Source organism: Eriocheir sinensis, chromosome 59 (assembly GCF_024679095.1).
Source record: "Eriocheir sinensis breed Jianghai 21 chromosome 59, ASM2467909v1, whole genome shotgun sequence".
NCBI classification, from domain to species: domain Eukaryota; kingdom Metazoa; phylum Arthropoda; class Malacostraca; order Decapoda; family Varunidae; genus Eriocheir; species Eriocheir sinensis.
In genome coordinates this window covers 3098187-3116974 of record NC_066567.1, presented here as the reverse complement: position 1 = coordinate 3116974, position 18788 = coordinate 3098187, and the positions used below count along the sequence as shown (strand labels likewise).

General features: G+C 46.5%; 1 protein-coding gene across 1 annotated transcript in view; it reads left to right on the top strand.

The window, feature by feature from the left end:
* The window catches only part of LOC126985373 (neurotactin-like), a 49163-nt gene extending 30759 nt beyond the window's left edge, over positions 1 to 18404 (top strand). The window contains exons 2-8 of the mRNA XM_050840155.1: positions 2812 to 2986; positions 5400 to 5585; positions 9069 to 9240; positions 11571 to 11706; positions 12560 to 12725; positions 12878 to 13547; positions 13777 to 18404. Of these exons, the coding sequence (XP_050696112.1) occupies positions 2813 to 2986; positions 5400 to 5585; positions 9069 to 9240; positions 11571 to 11706; positions 12560 to 12725; positions 12878 to 13547; positions 13777 to 14498 (2226 nt within the window). The 5' untranslated portion in view covers position 2812 and the 3' untranslated portion in view covers positions 14499 to 18404. The remainder of the gene's footprint in view (positions 1 to 2811; positions 2987 to 5399; positions 5586 to 9068; positions 9241 to 11570; positions 11707 to 12559; positions 12726 to 12877; positions 13548 to 13776) is intronic.
* The last annotated feature ends 384 nt before the right edge of the window (positions 18405 to 18788 follow it).

Here is an 18788-nt window from a genome sequence, read left to right as displayed (position 1 = left end):
GCCGTGCGGTATGATGACTTTTCACTTTGTTCTCTCCTTCTCCTCCTCGTCTTCCTTCCTGCCCTCTTGCCTGCCAGTCGTACGATAATCTCTCCTTCCATATTGCTAACTCCACCAATTCGTTTTCCCTTTAAGCCCAACGATATTTCCTCGCTAGCAATATTGATACCGTTTTTTTTTTTTTTTTATACCTCTTATTCCTACGGTAACGTTTTTTTCTTCCCTGCCAGCTGTATGATAGATGTTTAAGCCTATTGAGTGTACGATAACTGCCTGTCGTGTGCGTTCGTGTTTTCATCTCATCGTTTTCTGTTGATGTTTGTTTTGACGCGTTTGTTAATAGGGTGGAAATAACGACTTTGTACCGTAGACTTTACTATTTTGTGTGTTTATTCTGTTTCTTATGTCTTTTGTTTATGGTTGTTTATTTGATATATGGTGAAGAGAGATTGCAAGAAAGGAACGATGAAAAAAAGAGGCAGTGAATATATGAAACAATGAGTAAATTTAATTGAAAGAGAATGGAAATAAGTATTAATAATTCACTCATTAGTTATTGTCCGGTAAAGTGTTGCGTAAAATATTGATAAAAAGGAAAGAATAATGGAAACAATTTACTATTATACCTAAGATAGAAATTGAGTAGAGGGAGAAAATGGAAAATAAAGAAAATTAAATGAATGCAATTGATAAGTGTCGCAGGAAAGTAGTTAGGTAGAATATATGAATGGAAGAAATTGAAAGATAAGCGTAGACAAGAATGGAAACAAATCGAGAACTCAGTAATAATAAATAAATGAATGCGATTGGTTATTGACTCTTCGTGCAGAAAGGAAAAAAATAGACTTCCCTTTTATAATCTAACACAAATTTGACATCGAGGTATAAAAAAAAGTTGACGGATACAAGAAATCGAAGGAAAACAAACAACTCTCCTTTTAGTTACACGCCAATGACCTTAAAACAACAGGTATTAAAGGATGAACAAATATGAAGAAAAATATGAAGAAAAGGAACTTACCTCCACTCTTCTAATTAGTAAACAAACAAACCGAAAATAAAACTGGCGAAGGCAAACACGGATGAGCAAATGTAAACAATTTAATATGTGTTTGTTTACCCGGCCAGCGGTAATTAACCCTCACCTGTGTGTGTATGTGTGTGTGTGTGTGTGTGTGTGTGTGTGTGTGTGTGTGTGTAGTGCTGCAGGTGGCGTGAGATAATTGGCTAAAGATTTCTCTCTCTCTCTCTCTCTCTCTCTCTCTCTCTCTCTCTCTCTCTCTCTCTCTCTCTCTCTCTCAAGGAAACACGAGTAAATTTAATATATGCACCCAAAGCAATTTTTTTCTAATCTCCAAGGGTAAAAAAGTTCAATAATATATTCTCTCTCTCTCTCTCTCTCTCTCTCTCTCTCTCTCTCTCTCTCCTGCTAAATTAACTGCTACAAGTGCTGACGGGAAATGAAGAAAAAGGGAGAGAGGAAGAGAAATGGAGGGAAGGGAGAGAGGGGAGAGAAGGGAGGAAAGGGACGGAGGAAAGTTAATCAGGTCCCGTCACATTAAGGGAGGGAAAAAAAGGTAAATGGGAAGGTGTGAATAATTAAAAAGAAGGGGAAGAGGAAGGGAAAGAGAGAGAACTTTATTATTATTATTATTATTATTATTATTATTATTATTATTATTATTATTATTATTATTATTATTATTGTAGTAGTAGTAGTAGTAGTTTTTTTTTTGTGTGTGTGAGAGAGAGAGAGAGAGAGAGAGAGAGAGAGAGAGAGAGAGAGAGAGAGAGAGTGGATGTGGAAGGAAATGGTTCGGGGGATAAGTGGCAAGAGGAGGAGGAGGAGGAGGAGGAGGAGGAGGAGGAGGAGGAGGGAATGAGAGGGAGGAGAAATTAAGTAAAGTGATGAGGGAAGGAGGAGGAAATTTGCGGCTGTGAAGAGGGAAAGAGGAGGAGGAAGAGGAGGAGGAGGAGGAGGAGGAGGAGAGGGAATTTAGTGTAGTGTATGAAGAAATAAATGGAGGGAGAATTTGAGAGAGAGAGGTGGAGGGTGATAGAGTGGTGAACCTTGTATTTCCTTCCTGACCCTCCTCACCCTGATCTTGTTAAGGGGGGGGGGTAGTCTCTCTCTCTCTCTCTCTCTCTCTCTCTCTTTCTCTCTCTCTCTCTCGATGTGTGTTGAAGAGGGAAAAGTCAACACACTCATCTCGCTCTTTTTCCTCCCTTTCTCCCTCCATTCCCTCCCTTCCTCCCTTCTCTCCATTCCCTCCCTTCCTCCATTCCCTCCCTTCCTCCATTCCCTCCCTTCCTCCCTTCTTCCCTCTTATATTCTTTCCCATGGGACCACCTCAGCTATTTGTTTTCCTCCCTCCTCCTCCTCCTCCTCCTCCTCCTTGTAGGAAGACTCATTTGTTCGTGTACTCATTGTGTTTCTTGATTTACGTGTGTGTGTGTGTGTGTGTGTGTGTGTGTGTGTGTGTGTGTGTGTGTGTGTGTGTGTGTGTGTCTTGTTGTTGTTGTTTTCGTTGTTGTTCAGTATACTTATATATACTTTCATTATTAATTGTTGTTTTTATTGTTATTCTTTTTCTAGGTTTTTTTTTCTTCTCCTGGTTCTCTATTTATTTATTTTCTTCTTCTTCTTCTTCTTCTTCTTCTTCTTCTATTTTTCTTCATCTTCCATTTTTATCTGTACTATTATTATTATTATTATTATTATTATTATTATTATTATTATTATTATTATTATTATTATTATTTGTGTTGTTGTTGTTGTTGTTACCCCCTAACCCCCTTTTACCCCTGCAGGATGTCGGGGCTGCCTGTGGTGGGGCGGTACGTGGCTCGCAGCTGGAGCACGGGGTCCGGTGGGTCGGGGCCGGGGGGGGCGGGGCGGCATGGGTCCCCCGGCCCCCGCCAGCCCCCCCGCTCCTCCCCCTTAAGGTTCCCTGCCTTCTTCAGGAAGAGGCTGGAGATTGCACAGGTAAGGGGGAGGGAGGGAGGAAGGGGTAAGGGAGAGGAAGGGAGTGAGGGATAAAGTATGGAAGAAAGGAAGCAAGGGAGGGAGGGAATGGTACGGAGTGGGAGGTAGGAAGGGAGGGAATGAGGGTTAAAGGGTGGGAGAGAGGAGGGGTAAGGGGTGTGCAGAAGGGAGGGAGGGAGGGAGGGAGGGGTAAGGGGTGGGAGGAAGGAAGGAAGGGAGGGAATGAGGGGTAAAGGGTGAGAGGGAGGAGGGGTAAGGGGTGGGTGGAAGGAAGGAAGGGAATGAGGGATAAAGGATGGGAGAGAGGGAGGGGTAATGGGTGGGAGGAAGGGGGGAAGGAGGGGTAAAGGGTGGGAGGGAGGAGGGGTAAGGGGTGGGAGGAAGGAGGGAGGGAGGGAGGGGAGGAGGAGGAGAGATAATTGTGAGGGGAATATTGTTTGTGTGGCCTGAACGGTCTATTTCAGTCACACTATTCATGCCCGGGTAAAATTTGATGTTTTGCACGCGGAGCTGAATGTTTCCAGTGAATAACAGCCTCGTTAGCCCGGGAGTGACCATATCGCAGTGATAATGTGGGGAACTGCACAGTAGCCCATTTATTGTCCGGCCACTGTTTTGGTGTCATAGGTTACTCTCCGTCAGGTTAAAGTGGGGTTGTCTTCGTTTATAAATAGATTCGGGGGTCTGGCCGGCCGCGCGATATCCACGAGCCACAGCCGAGCGCGGGTCTCCACAGCATATGAACGGCATTTTTAAGCTATTAAGAGAGAGAGAGAGAGAGAGAGAGAGAGAGAGAGAGAGCGCAGGTGACAACAGGAGAAAGGCATTATCACCTTTAATTTAACTGAGCATTCATTTCTAAGTCGAATATAATAGTTTTTTTGTCGAAGATATTTGGACCTTAATGGAATTGGCTACATTGTAATTCTGCGATAAATTCACTCCAGCGCTCTCTTAGCCGTTTTTGGTTAACTCTCCACTTGAAAAGAACGCATCATATTTACACAGAAACAAGTTGTCGGTGTGCCTGAAATAGACTGTTCGTGCTCAGGTCAGCCAAATGTTAACTGGGGAGGGGAATTAAAGCTTAGGGGAGAGGGAGGAAGGAATTAAGGTGTTAGAGAGGAGAAAGCTGGAGATAACAAAGGTAGGTGAGGGAAGGAAGGAGGGAGGAGGCGGGAAGGTACAGAGGTGAGTGAGAGATGAAGGGAGTAAGGGTGGAGTGAGCATAGTTGAAGGAGAGAAGAGGAGGCAAAGAAGGGAGGGGAGAAAGGAAATGGAAGGAAGGAAGAATAAGCAAAAGGAGGATGAACATATAACCAACAGACTCACACACACAAAAAAAAAAATCAAGTATACGTAATAAGATAAGCAAACAGACAGACTAGTAGACGAATATACTATCAGACTAACAGCCGAACACAAAGATTGACAGACAAACAAACAGGCGACGAATATATAGACTGACAGGCAAATACACACACACACACACACACACACACACGAGACAAATAGCAATAGACAGACAGACAGACAGACAAGACAAATGTTTCTCTTTTTCTTTTCCTCTTTAGAATATAAAAAAAAACAATAACAAAAACAATTAATGAAACTCCTCGTCACCTCTAATTAATTTTCCTGCGTAAATAAAGGTGAACATGTCTTTCACCTGTTGTCACCTGCTTGTTCTCTCTCTCTCTCTCTCTCTCTCTCTCTCTCTCTCTCTCTCTCTCTCTCTCTCTCTCTCTCTCTCTCTCTCTCTCTCTCTCTCTCTCACCTGTCCATTTACCTTTCTACCGCCTCACCTGTTTCAGCCTTCCTACCTCATCCTTTTTCCAACTGTAGGATTCTTTTTAAACCATGCATCCTTTATCCTATCATCCTTCACGTATCCTTCTCTATTAACAACCTTTTCCGCTCACTTACATGTCTACCTTCACACTTGTGCCATCCTCCGTCCCAACTCCTTGACCGTCTCGCTGTAGGACTCTTGAAATCCATCCTGCTAGCATCCTATCTTATTAACGTTCTGTATGTCTATTTACCTGTCTGTTTGTCTGTCTAACTTTACACCTATGACATCCTTCCTGCCACATCCTTTTCGTTTCCCTTTCTAGGACTCTCAAAGCCCACCTAACCAGTATCCTTCACGAATCCTTCACTATTAACCTACTTTTTTTTGTCTATTTACCTGTCTACCTTCACACCTGTGGCATCCTTCCTCTCATATCCTTGACCTTCCCTTTGTAGGAGTCGTTTACACATGCATCCTTTATCCTGTTATCCTTCATGCATCCTTTCTGCCAATATATCTGTCTACCTTAACACCTGTGGCATCCTTCCTTCTTCCTCCTTGTCCTTCCCTCTGTAGGACTCTTCTAAGCGCTCCTAACCAGCATCCTTCACCCCCCAGCGTGGCGGGGGTCGCGTGGGCAGCACAGGGCCGGGGGACAGCGAGGGGGGCATGGCCGTCACCGAGGAGGCCTTCAAGGACCCTAAGGACCCCCCCTCCTACCTGAAGGACCCCCTGCGAGAGTCCTGCAGCACTGACCCCATCAAGGATTTCCAGGACGTGCCCTCCCCTTACGACGAGCCCGAGGTGAGTGGAAAGGAAGGGGAGGGGAAGGAAGGGGGGAAAAGGATGGGAAGGGAATGAAGGAGGATTGGGAGAAAGGGGAAGGACGGGAAGGGAAGAAGAGGAGGAAAAGAAGTAAGGGAAGGGGAAAGGGAGAAAGGAAAGAGAAGTGGAAGGAAGGGAAGGGTAAGAAGGAGGAAAAGAAGGGAAGAGGAGGAGAGGGGAAGGAATGGGGGAGGAGGGGAAGGGAAAGGAAGGTAAGGAGAGGAGGAAAGGGAAGGGAGGGGAGGAGGAATGGGAAGGGGAGGAGGGGAAGGAACAAAAGGGGACGAGGAAAGGAGGGAAGAGGAAGAGGAGGGGAGAAGCAGAGGAAGAAGCAAGGGGAAGAGGAGAGGAGAGAGAGAGAGAGAGAGAGATAGAGAGAGAGAGAGAGAGAGAGAGAGAGAGAGAGAGAGAGAGAGAGAGAGAGAGAGAATGAAGGGATTGAAGAAAAGAGATGTAATGAGGGAGGGATTCTTCCTGTATATGAAGAGAAATGAGGAGGAGGAGGAGGAGGAGGAGGAAAGGAAAGATATTGAGGTAATGTGAAGAGAATAAGAATAGGGGAGAAGAGAGAAGGGGAGGGAAAAAGAGATAGAGAAAAGCAAGAAAGAAAGGAAATAAGAGGGGAGAGAAAAGAGGAAAGAAAGGAAGAGGAAGAGGAGGAGGAAAAGATGTGTAGGAAGAGGGAGAAATATAAGACAAATGAGAGAGAAAAAAGAGGTAAGGAGAGAAAGGAAGAAAGAGGATGTTAGAAAATGATAGAATAGAAGGGGGAGAAGTAAAGATGAAGGAAGAGTAAGGCAGATGATAAACACATAAAGAGAAGAAAAAGGAAAGATAAAGAACGGAAGAAAGAGGGAGAAGAAAAGAGAGAGTGAGGAAGATGACAACAAAGAGAATAGTAGTAGTAGTAGGAGGAGGAGGAGAAGAGGGGAAGATGAAGGGGCTTTCCTGCATACAAGGTTTAAGGGGGGGGAGAAGGGGAGGAAAGATGAGGGGATTAGCTGTAAGAAGGGAGGGGAGGAGGGAGAGAAGAGGGAAGCTCCGTAAATAGGACAAGGGGGAATGAGGGGATTTGTAGGGGAGGAGGAGGAGGAGGAGGAAGATGATAACAGGGGAGGAGGAGGAGGAGGAGGAGGAGGAGGAGGAAAACAAGAACAAGACAATGAAAGTGATGAAGAAGAATGATGACGTAAAGAATATAAAAAGACCAAAAAAAGATGAAAAGAAGAAAATAAATACAAGATGAAGAAAAAGCAAGAAGTTATATAAAAAAGAAGAGGAAGATAAATTAGATAAGGTTGATGATGAAGGAGAAAGGAACATAAAAAGAAGACCAAAAAGATTAGAAGAAAACAAATAGAAGAAGAAGGAAGGAGGAAAAGTTAGATAGAATGACTGGGATCAAAAATAAAAAAAAACTATGAAAAAGAAAAGAAAGCAGAGATGGAAAATAAGATGAAGGAATAGTAAAGAATAAAAATGGATGATGGAAGAGAGGAGGAAGAGAGGAAAAGATAAGAAAGAAGTAAAAAGATGAAAAGGAACGAGAAAGAGGAGAAACAAACTAAGAAGGAAAGTCTCGACGGGAAAAAGAAAAACAAAAATGGGAAAATGAAGAGAAAAAAAAAGGCGCGCCGAGGTAATTAGATGATACCAGGAAGACAAAGAAGAAAATTAAGAAAGACCAAAATAGAAAAAAAAAGAAAAAAGTGGAAAAAGAAGAAAATTAAGATAAAGTTGGAAAGAGAAGAAAATTAAGATAAAGTTGGAAAGAGAAGAAAATTAAGATAAAGTTGGAAAGAGAAGAAAATTAAGATAAAGTTGGAAAGAGAAGAAAATTAAAATAAAGGTGGAAAGAGAAGAAAATTAAAATAAAGGTGGAAAGAGAAGAAAATTAAGGTAAACCAAGAAATACTAAACACACAAAAAAACATTCATAAACACCAAAACTGAAAAAAAAATAAAAAAATGAATGTATAGATCACAGAAGAGGAAAATAAAAGAAGAATATGTAAGAAAAGGAGTAATAAAGGGCGATAAATATACAGAAAAAAGAGTGATAGGTATAAATAAAATCGATAAAAAGTAAATAGATGAAGGTTTTTAGGTATATTGGTAAGGGATCATAAAAGTAAACAGAGAATACACCTCAATACAATATATACATAGGAAAGGGGCAATACCTATGGACAGAAGGGGTGATAAGTATAAACGAAAAAAAGGATAAGATATAAATAGAAAAGGGTTATTAAGTGCCTAGAAAAGGGATCGGGAAGGCAAATTGAGGATACACTAATTAAGACGGACAGGAGGAGGAAATTGAGACTGACAGACTGAATGGCAGGGTAAAATGAGAGAGAGAGAGAGAGAGAGAGAGAGAGAGAGAGAGAGAGAAAAACACACACACACTCGCGCGCACACACACACACACACACACACACACACACACACACACACACACACACACACACACACACTCCTTCTTCTCTCCTGTCTCCCATTCCTTACCTCTTTCCTCCCTTCCCTCCCCTTTCCTTCTCTCCCTTCACTCATTCTCTCCATTCCCTTCCCCTCCCCTCCCCTTTTTTTCTCATCCTTTTTCAGTCTCTCTTCCTCCCCTTCCTCGCCCTCCCTTATACTTTATCTCCCCCCCCACAGCCATTATCTCCCCTTCCTTCTCCCATTTCATCCACTTTTTCCTTTCTTTCCCCCTCCTCCTCCTCCTCCTCTTCCTCCTTCCCCTCCCACTCTTCCCTTCCTTTCCCCTCACTGCTACCCAATTCTCCTTCGTCTTCACTTCTACATTTCTTCCCTTCCCCTTTCCTCACCATCCCTTCCAATTTCCCTTCGTCCCCCTTACAGCTACTCTGCTCCTCTAACCTCCACCTCTTCCCCCTTCATCCCCCATCTTTCCTCCACATCCTTCCCTCCACCCTCCACTTACCCCCTTCCCTTCACTCCTTCCCTTTCTGTACCCCCATCCCTTACCCCTCACATCTACCCCCTTAACCCATCTCTTACCCTTCCACCCTCATCTTCCCTCCACCCCCTTCCATCCATCCCCTTCCTTAATTAACCATCTTTTCCTCCCCCCCATTCTCTCCTTTCTTACCTCATTCCCTCCGTCCCTCCCTCCTTTCCTTCACTCTCCCTATCCTTTTCCCTCACTGCTACCCTCTCCCTCTCCTCCCCTTCCCTCCTTCCCTTTACCTCCACTTCCTACCCCTTCCCTTTCCCTTCCTCCTCCGTCCCTCCACCTCAGTCCTCTCCTATTACCCCTCTTCCCTCCCTTTTCTTCCCTTCATTCCTATCCTCTCCCCTCCCATACCCTCATTTTCCCTCCCTTTCCCCTCTTCTTCCTTTCTCTCCCTTCCCCTTCCTTTCTCTCCTTTCCCCTTCCTTCCTTTCCTTCGCTACCCCCCACAGTTCCCCCCCTTAACCATTTTCTCCCCCCCCCCCCAGATCCGGGACGTGGGGGGCAGGGAGCCGCGGTACCTTGACCTCTTTGACCCCGGCGTGTCGGTGGTGCGTGACCCCAAGCTTGACCAGCCCCCCGCCACGCCTCCCAAGAGCCGCGCCCGCACCGCCCTCGCCGCCTGCCTCGCCTCCCTCGCTTCCACCAGGATCATCGTCTGTGAGTAAAGGGGGGGAAGGGGGAGGAGGATAAGGGAAGGGAGGGGACGAAAGGGTAGGAAGAAGGAAAGGAGGAAGGAAGGAAGGTGAGGGAAGGAAGGAGGAAAGAGAGAGAGAGAGAGAGAGAGAGAGAGGTGGGTGGGTAACTAAGGTAGAGTGATTGATAAGTTGATTGATTTTTAGATACGATATTATACAGATTTTTTCCTCTTCTCTCTTTCTTCCTCTCATCTTTTATTACGTTATTTTTCTCTCCACCTATTCTCCTCCTCCCTCCCTCCCTCCCCATTTCCCTCCTTCCCTCCCTATCTCTTGAATCTCCTTCCTCCTTCCCTCCCTCTCTACCTATCTCTTGACCTTTTCCTCTTTCTCCTTCCCTCCCTCCATGCCTCCCTGTCTCTTAACTCTTTCCTCCCTCCTTCCCTGTCTCCCTTCTTCCCTCCCTACGTATCTCTTAACCTTTACCTCCCTCCTTCCCTCCCTCCTTCCTATTTGTCATTTTATCTCCCCTCTCCCCTCTTCTCCCTCCCCTTCATCCTTCTCTTCACCCTCCTCCTAAGTATTATCCTCCTCTCCCTTTCCTCCTCACGTTACTCCTCCCCTCCTTCCCCTCTTCCTTCTCCCTTTTCTTTCCTTCTAATCTTACTCTTCCCCTTATCTTCCTTGTCTTCCTCACCCTTCTTCCTCTTCCTTCTCCTCCATTTCTCCTCTTTTTTCTTGTCTCCCTTTTCCTTCGTCTGTCATTCCCTACCCTCCTCTTCCTCCTCCTCCTCCTCCTCCTCCTCCTTTCTCTCCCTTATTTTTCCTTCTATCTTACCTTCCTCCTCCTCTTCTCTTCTTATTCTTCCTCCTCCTTTCTCTCCTTTTTTTTCCTCCTTTCCTCCTATCTAACCTTCCTTCTCTCCCACTCTTTCTTATCCCCTCATACCTTCTGGAGAGAGAGAGAGAGAGAGAGAGAGAGAGAGAGAGAGAGAGAGTACGCGCGGCCTCAGTGCTCATCTCTGTCACCTGTGTTACAAAATATATATGTTTTTGATACGAATATTTTTTTTTTGTCGATAGTAAGAATGTTAATGCACCCTTTAGGTTCATTTTATTTTGCTTATTTATCCAGTTTTGTATTTTTTTCATTTACTCTTTTATTGTCATTTATATACTTTATGTATTTTTTTCTTATGGTATTTCGTTGATATTTAGTGTATGTTAAAATGATAATTGCTACTTCTTTTCCTTTCTCCTCCTTTTCTTCTCTTCCTTTCTCCTCCTTTTCTTCTCTTCCTTTCTCCTCCTTTTCTTTTCTTCCTTTCTCCTCATTTTCTTCTCTTCCTTTCTCCTTTTCTTTTCTTCCTTTCTCCTCCTTTTCTTCTCTTCCTTTCTCCTCCTTTTCTTCTCTTCCTTTCTCCTCCTTTTCTTCTCTTCCTTTCTCCTCCTTTTCTTCTCTTCCTTTCTCCTCCTTTTCTTCTCTTCCTTTCTCCTCCTTTTCTTCTCTTCCTTTCTCCTCCTTTTCTTCTCTTTCTCCTCCTTTTCTTCTCTTCCTTTCTCCTCCTTTTCTTCCTTTTCCTCTCCTTTTCTTCCTTCCTTTCTCCTCCTTTTCTTCTCTTCCTTTCTCCTCCTTTTCTTCTCTTCCTTTCTCCTCCTTTTCTTCTCTTCCTTTCTCCTCCTTTTCTTCTCTTCCTTTCTCCTCCTTTTCTTCTTCCTTTCTCCTCCTTTTCTTCTCTTCCTTTCTCCTCCTTTTCTTCTCTTAACACTTTTTGCTCCCTCCCCTTTGCCGCTTTCTTCTTCTGCTCTCCTCTGCCTTCCCCTTCTATTTTTTTTCTCCCTTTTTATCCCTTCTACTTCTCATCTTTCTCCTCTTTTTCTTCTCTTCTTAACCCTTCTGCTTTTGCTCTTTCTTCTTCTGCTCTCCTCTGCTTTCCCCATCCTTTTTTATTTTTCTGTTTTTCTTTTCATTCTCCTCCTCTTCCTTTTATTTCTCCTGCTCTTTTTTTCCTCCTTTGTTGTCGTTTTCATTCTCCTTGTTCTTCTTTTTTTTTTTTGTTTCTTGTATTACCATCATCATCACCTTCATCATCATCATCATCATTATCACCATCATCACCATCACCATCACCATCATCCTCACCTTCATCATTATCATCACCATCATCATTATCATCACCATCATCATCATCATCCTCACCATCATCACCATCATTATCATCACCTTCATCATTATCATCACCATCATCATCATCATCCTCACCATCATCTTCATCATCACCATCATCATCACCATCATCATCATCATCATCATCATCATCACCATCATCATCCCTCCGTGTGGTGTTGCAGGCTGTAGCGTGGTGTTGGTGGTGCTGGTGGTAGTGATCGTCGCCCTCGCCTCCACCTCCGGCCACGCCTTCCCCCCCGACCCCCGCATCCAGCCGCCCTTCGTCACCACCGTCACCACCTGCGGCCTCGTCCAGGGGTATGTATGGCTTGCTTGTCTTCCTCCTCCTCCTCGTCATCTCCCTCCTCTTTTTAGTTTTAAGGTCGCTACAAACATTATCTTCCTCTTCCTCCTTGTCTTCCTCTTTCTCCTTGTCTTCCTCCCCTTCTTTGTTTTTCTCCTCTTCTTTGTCTTCCTCCTTTTCCTTGTCTTCCTCCTCCTCCTCGTCTTCTCCCCTTTCTTTTTAGTTTTAAGGTCGCTACACACATCACCTGTACCCTCTTTATCTTCCTCTTCCTCCTTGTCTTCGTCTTCTTCCTTGTCTTCCTCCTCTTTCTCCTTGTCTTCCTCTTCTTCCTTGTTTTCCTCCTCTTCCTTGTTTACATCCTCTTATATCACCACTAGTCCACTACTGTTACCTAGCTTCTTTATCCTCTCGTTGTCTTCTTCCTCTTCCTTGTCTTCCGTCTCCTTGGTTTCTTCCTCCTCTTTATAGCTCGTGGGTAGGTATGGCGCCACTAGAACTTTTGTCTTCTTCCTCCTCCTGCTCCTCCTTGTCTTCTTCCTCTTCTACTTTCTTTTCTTCTTCCTCATTTAAATGGTTATAGGGTATATTTGTCGCCGCTACAACCGTCACTTGCAGCCTCTGTGTCTTCCTTCTTGTCTTCGGCTTGTTTTCTTCCTTCTGGTCCAAAGGTTTGCATGGCACCACAGAAACAGTTACTTAGCCTCTTCGTCTTCCTCATTGTCTTCCTTCTCTTTCTTATCTTCCTCCGCCTTGTTTTCTTCTTCCTTTACTTGTAGTTCCTTCACTCCTTATCTCTTAACCCTTTCCTCCCTCCTTCCCCCGCTCCTTCCCTCCTTTCCTGTCTCCTAACCTTTGTCCTCCCAGGTTGGTGGAGGACGGCGCCTTCGTGTTCCGCGGGGTGCCGTACGCCGCGCCACCGGTGGGGGAGCGGCGCTTCCGGCGGTCGGAGCCGCACACCAAGCTGGAGGATTGCTGGAGCGGCACCTACATGGCCAACGTGACGAGGCCCTGCTGGGGCTACGACAGCCAGGTATGTGTGTGTGTGTGTGTGTGTGAGAGAGAGAGAGAGAGAGAGAGAGAGAGAGAGAGAGAGAGAGAGAGAGAGAGAGAGAGAGAGAGAGAGAGATGGGACTCTGTGGCGTGTACAGGCCGTCACGTCACCGTGGTGTGTGGTGGTTGCAGGGCGGCGTGGTGGAGGGCTCCGAGGACTGCCTGTTGCTGGACGTGTTCACGCCGCAGCTCGGCTACGACACGCCCCTGCCGGTGGTGGTGGTGGTGGGCGGCGCCAGCCTCGGCGGGGACACGCAGCGGCCGTGGCTGCTGAGTAACGCCGCGGCGCTGGTGCAGCACCGCCGCGTGGTGTTGGTGTCGCCACAGCTGCGCCGCGGCCCCTTCGGCTTCTTTCCGCATCCGGCGTTGGCGGCGTCCACCTATCCGCACACAGCCGGCAATCAAGGTGCCTCCGACCTGCTGGCGGCGCTGGCGTGGGCGCGGCACAACGTGGAGCACTTCGGTGGTGACCCCGCCCAGGTGACGCTGCTGGGGCACCGCGCGGGGGCGGCGCTAGCCTGGCCGCTGTTGTCCTCTCCTAGCGGCCGCGACCTGGTGCACGGCGCCTGGCTCGCCGGCGCCGCGCCCCACCACCCGACACGGTCTTGGCGGGACGCAGACCCCGTCCTGGTGGGGGCCCTCAACTGCTCCTCCGTGAGCTGTCTGGAGACCATGCCCGCCCGCCATGTGATGGAGGCGCCACCGGTGGAGTGGCGCCGCCCGGGCCGCCGCGCCTGGCTGGTGGCGGACGGCGTGATGGTGTCCTTCCTACCTGGCTCGCCTCAAGTGCCTCTCGTCCTCGGTGAGTCATCTACACCCGACACCCTCACCCCGTGTGTCATCACCTTGACCACACACACACACACACACACACACACACACACGCACACACACACACACACACACACACACACATGTAGAGAATTTGATGACCTTTAAAATATTTTGTTTTGTCCAGAATTAAATAGTTTGAATTGACCTGCCCTGCTTTGCTGCTGCCCCCTAAGCCATAATTGTCCTCTCCTCTTCAGGGTCCACAGTCCAGGTGGCCGCCGAGTCCCTGCTGTCGTGGCGGGGGCGCCTCGGGACCTCGCGCACCCTTCTGCTGGACGCCATTGCCGAAGGTCTCGGACTCTTGCCGCCAGCAGCAGTAGCTCAGGAAGAATCAACGGCTGGACCGGGGCAGCCAGCGCTGGTGATGGGGCGGGGCGGCGGGGGATGGCCGCCCCCACTGACCCCTCGCACGGAGGCGGAAATGCAGGAGGCCGCAGTGGCAGGAGCGGCGGCGGCGGAGGCGGCGCTGGAGCGGTACTCCGAGGTGGCAACTGACCCGTGGCTGCTGCTGACCACGCTGGTGAGCGACGCCACCACAACCTGCCCCGCCCTGGCTGCCGCCGCCTCCCTTGCCCGCACCTTCGTCCACAGCCGCCGCGTCCCCGACGCTGCCGCCCCCGTGTACGCTTACCTGTCCCGCCACGCTCGTACCAGCCGCTTGGGCACGCTGGCTGATGGTACCGTGGACCTGGAGGCCCTGTTTGGACTGCTGCCGCGCCGCACCGCCGCCGACACGCGCTTCGCACACACGCTGCAGGAGTTGTTCTTCCGCTTCGTCGCCGACAGCGTCCTGGAGCGATACGAGGCCACGCCCGCCCACCTGGGGGTGTACCTGGTGGGGGAGAAACTCGTACTGCAGCGGTCCCGGGCCGTGTGTGACCACTGGGCTAACGCCTCGCACCTGGCCGGCAGGTATTAGTGGCGGCAGGTGTGTGGCCGCGTAGAGGTGAGTGTGGCGCCGCGGGAGTCACGGCTCAGGGACGGCAGCCAGGTGACCCAGCCTCAGGAAGGTGTGTGTGTGTGTGTGTGTGTGTGTGTGTGTGTGTGTGTGTGTGTCAGTCAGTCAGTCTGTGTGTATGCCTGTCTGTCTGTCTGGGTATGGCTGTCTGTGTGTCTGCTTGTTACTTAAGAGTGAGTTGTTTGTAGCGTGTACACTGTATAGTCTTGTTTACCTGAGTCTGTAAGACTTGATGACATTCCAATCACCTGACATAGTAGTATGTAAGGTGTGTCGGTCATGTGTGCGCCGCGCACCGCCGTGCCTTGTGGAGCAGAACCTTCGTGCGTTAGTCTCGCTGTCTGGACAAGATGCCTTAGGGAGGACCACTGCCGCAGCCGCCGCCCCATGCAGGAAGGCCGCTTGGAAATGAAGCTTCTCCTCCCGGCGGGGCCGATGGTGACGGTCCTGCCAAGCAAACAGTCACTGCCATTCTGCCTCGGATCTCACCAAGAGTAGCGTAGCGCCAGAGTCTTTCAGGCCCGCGTGTCACCAGCCAAAGAGGGAGTGGGACGGGCATGCTGGGCTGCCTTCACACACACACACACACACACACACACACACACACACACACACACACACACACACACACACACACACACACACACACACACTAAGTTTATTGAGTTTTGAGCAAAGTTTGACCAATTGAGACAGAGATTGGACCCCACGAGTGTAGTTCATTTCCTGTAAAGCAGAACAATCTGAATATAACTTTAAATAGGTATATACAGATAGTCCTCGAATTGCGACTTACGGCCACTCGCACTAACACTAGATGATGTAATGAGTCGACATTTCAAGTATCCCGCCATGGATAGAGCAGATGTTTGTTTGCACAGCATTTCCGCGTCTCCTACCCCCATCCATGCTGCGCCGCCTCACCCCAGCCTACCCTCGGTTGCTTGTGGAGCTTACGCTTTCAGCACTGCTCACGCTATAGTTGGTGACATTTCTAAATAAGCCAAAACCTTAGAGCTTGAAGTTGATCAAGAAGACGTGGTCGTTACTGGAAAAAGTCGGTTGCTTGGCGATAGTGTACGGTACTGAATTTGTCGGCATCCATTGTTATTGTTTTGGCGTTGGTCTCGGTTCGTGGTTGGTTCATTTTGTTCCTAAGTTCGTGTGGTAATAAGAAAAGAGTCAGTGACAACATTACTCAATTATTCAAAACCTTAGAGCTTGAAATTCATGAAGAAGAGGTGGTCGTCACTGGAGAAAATCAGTTACTCGGTAATAGCAAACGATACCGTATTTGTCGGCGTCGTGTTATTGTTTTGGCCTTGGTCTTGGTTGGTCATCGGCCATGCGCCGCGAGTTAAGAAGCCAGTGGTAAACAAACCTCCATTGCATATCCAGGTCTGGTTGAATAAATCACACAGTACGTAATACATGAATATGAGACAACTCTCGTATATACTGCATAATTCTACATTAGAACCCCAGTTGCCCAGCAAGCGAGGGATATAGTCACCCACTGGTTGGTCCCATCAGATACAGCATGTAATAATGCACGGTACGTTTTTATTTTACTTTTTAATCAAAGTAAAGAGAATGGAAGGTAGGCTCACCAGGGGGAGGGCGAGGTACCTAAATTTGTTTCTTCTGCGCATGACGTCACGTGGAATATGACTGAGGGGTCCGGACATGGAAGAGAGGTCAGTCTCGCACGCACCAGCCTCCTGACCCGAGTTCCTCACTCAATGGGAAACTTAGCTAAAGTGTGTTTTCTTTCAATACGCCAACTATTTGTATTGTGCGCGGTTGTCGAGCAGTTTATGTGAGAGGAAACAGTAATATACAGTTTCATCGGCTGCCAAGAGATCAAGAACTTAGAAAGAAATGGATGGAAATATGTGATATAAAAGAATTTTATTCTCGAGCAGATTCTGTTGGCTTTGTGTGTGGTCGTCACCTTGAAACCACAGCTTTTGAACGCAACATAAAATACGAATTGCTTGGGTTACCTGTGCCACCAAACAACATAAAATTAAAGCAAACCGTGTTGTCTTTTGTTGATGCTAAATAAGTTATTTTGATTTGAAAATATTCTTTTGAGTCCGTACTAGAGTTATTGCCCGCCAATATGAGTATACAGTCTCTGCTGCACAAATGTCACCAGGCCACCCATCTCATGCTTAAACATCACTAAAGATCTTATACAACGTCAGTTATACCGACATTTTAGTAGAAGTGGCCGCGTTCACTACTTGAGTGGCACCTAACAGGTAGAAGAGTTAAGAAGTTGTGATTTATGATTCATGGCTAGACACCACTAGGGCGACTTTAGTGTCGTTTGCCGAAAATGGGTACCTGTGCATTTTTCTTATTATCACATCTCATCGGCAAAATTAAGTGTCTAACTACGTTATATAGACATGCCGTAAAAGGAATAAACACTGGCATAAAATTTCATGTTGGTCGCAGACATTAGTTCTCCATCACTGAGTATATACCAGGCTACCTGTCATTCTCTTTAACTTTAAATTACACACGTTTCTTTAGTAGTCCGCGCTAGAGTATATACCAGGCTACCTGTCATTCTCTTTAACTTTAAATTACACACGTTTCTTTAGTAGTCCGCGCAAATATTTACCGTAGCAATATGGCGGCCGGCCGTATAGGCCAGTCAAGCGCGCGGTATCTACTCTACCACAACTTTATTTCTCGTGACGTCACATCCTGCGCGGAGCTGCCGGTGTGAACCTACCTCCCCTTCTCTACCTTGTTTTTAATATAAATTTCGACTTACGATCTGCCTGTAGGAACTGAGCCCCGTCGTAACTTGAGGACTGTCTGTACTCACAAAAGCCTCAGATAACAGTATGGGTAATAGATTTGATCTTTATATGATGCATATAGATTGCCGAGGTAACGTGTTAGATCACGTATTAATTATTAAGCAACTTGATAAATTACAAGTTAATGATAGGCTGCAGAAGAAACTAGAAACTTGATATATTGCATTTGACAATAGATTACGAGTTATAAGTGATAGCTCACATAATCGATGACGTGGTAGTTTATATTTATATATCTCCTGGGGCATGACGAATAGACACTGTTTTAGTCTGAGCTTTCAATAGATTAACACATCAACTTTGCTCTTTACACGAGGAGAAAACAAAACCGGTCTTGTGTGTATCTGGAGGAGACTGAGAATGTGTGTGTGTGTGTGTGTGTGTGTGTGTGTGTGTGTGTGTGTGTGTGTGTGTGTGTGTGTGTGTGTAATTCACCACGGCCTGATCACAAGTTGGACTCGCTTTCGTAAGCAGGAACCCTCCCGACATGAGTAAGTGCATGCTCATTATCGTCGATCTCTGGGTGGGATCAGGTGTGTGTGTGTGTGTGTGTGTGTGTGTGTGTGTGTGTGTGTGTGTGTGTGTGTGTGTGTGTGTGTCAGTTCAGCATTGGCCTGCACCCTCCCACTCGCCCCACCAAACTTTTGTTGAGTCGTGTTTTTAGAGTCTAACGTAAAAATTATAATATTAATAGTAAGAATAATAGTAAGTAACTGTTTGTATTCTGAGTTTTATGGCATGATTTTACTGCTACTGCTCTATCTGTCTGTCTGTCTGTTTGTCTAATTATTTTTAAGTAGAATTCTTATATATGTATGTATGTATTTGAGTACTCACACTTGTACACACACACACACACACACACACACACACACACATATATACACACACACACACACACACACACACACACACACACACACACACACACACACACACACACACACACAAATACAGCCATACATGTAGAGAATTCGATAATCTGTGATAAATCTTGTTTTGTACAGAAATAAATACTTTTCAATGACCTGCCATGATTTCCTCTTCATCCCAGGCTGTGAGGAAGGGAAAGGCGGAACGAACAAACGAAAAGGAGAAATGTGTGTATGTTCTGTTTTCTTTGTTTCTTTCCGTGTTTACCTGTTTGACCTGACTGGCAGATGTTTGACCTTCCTCACTTCACAGGTCACAAGGACATGCAGTGTGGTGAGCATAAGGCAAGTTGTTGTTAGTAGTTGATGATTTTGTATTTTGTATTATTTATTTATTTATTTATTTATTTTTTTTGACAACAAAGGAGACAGCTCAAGGGCACAAAAAAAGGAAACAATAATAAAAAAAAGCCTGCTACTTGCTGCTCCTAGAAAGAATCCAAAAAGGTGGCCGAAAGAGAGGTCAATTTCGGAAGGAG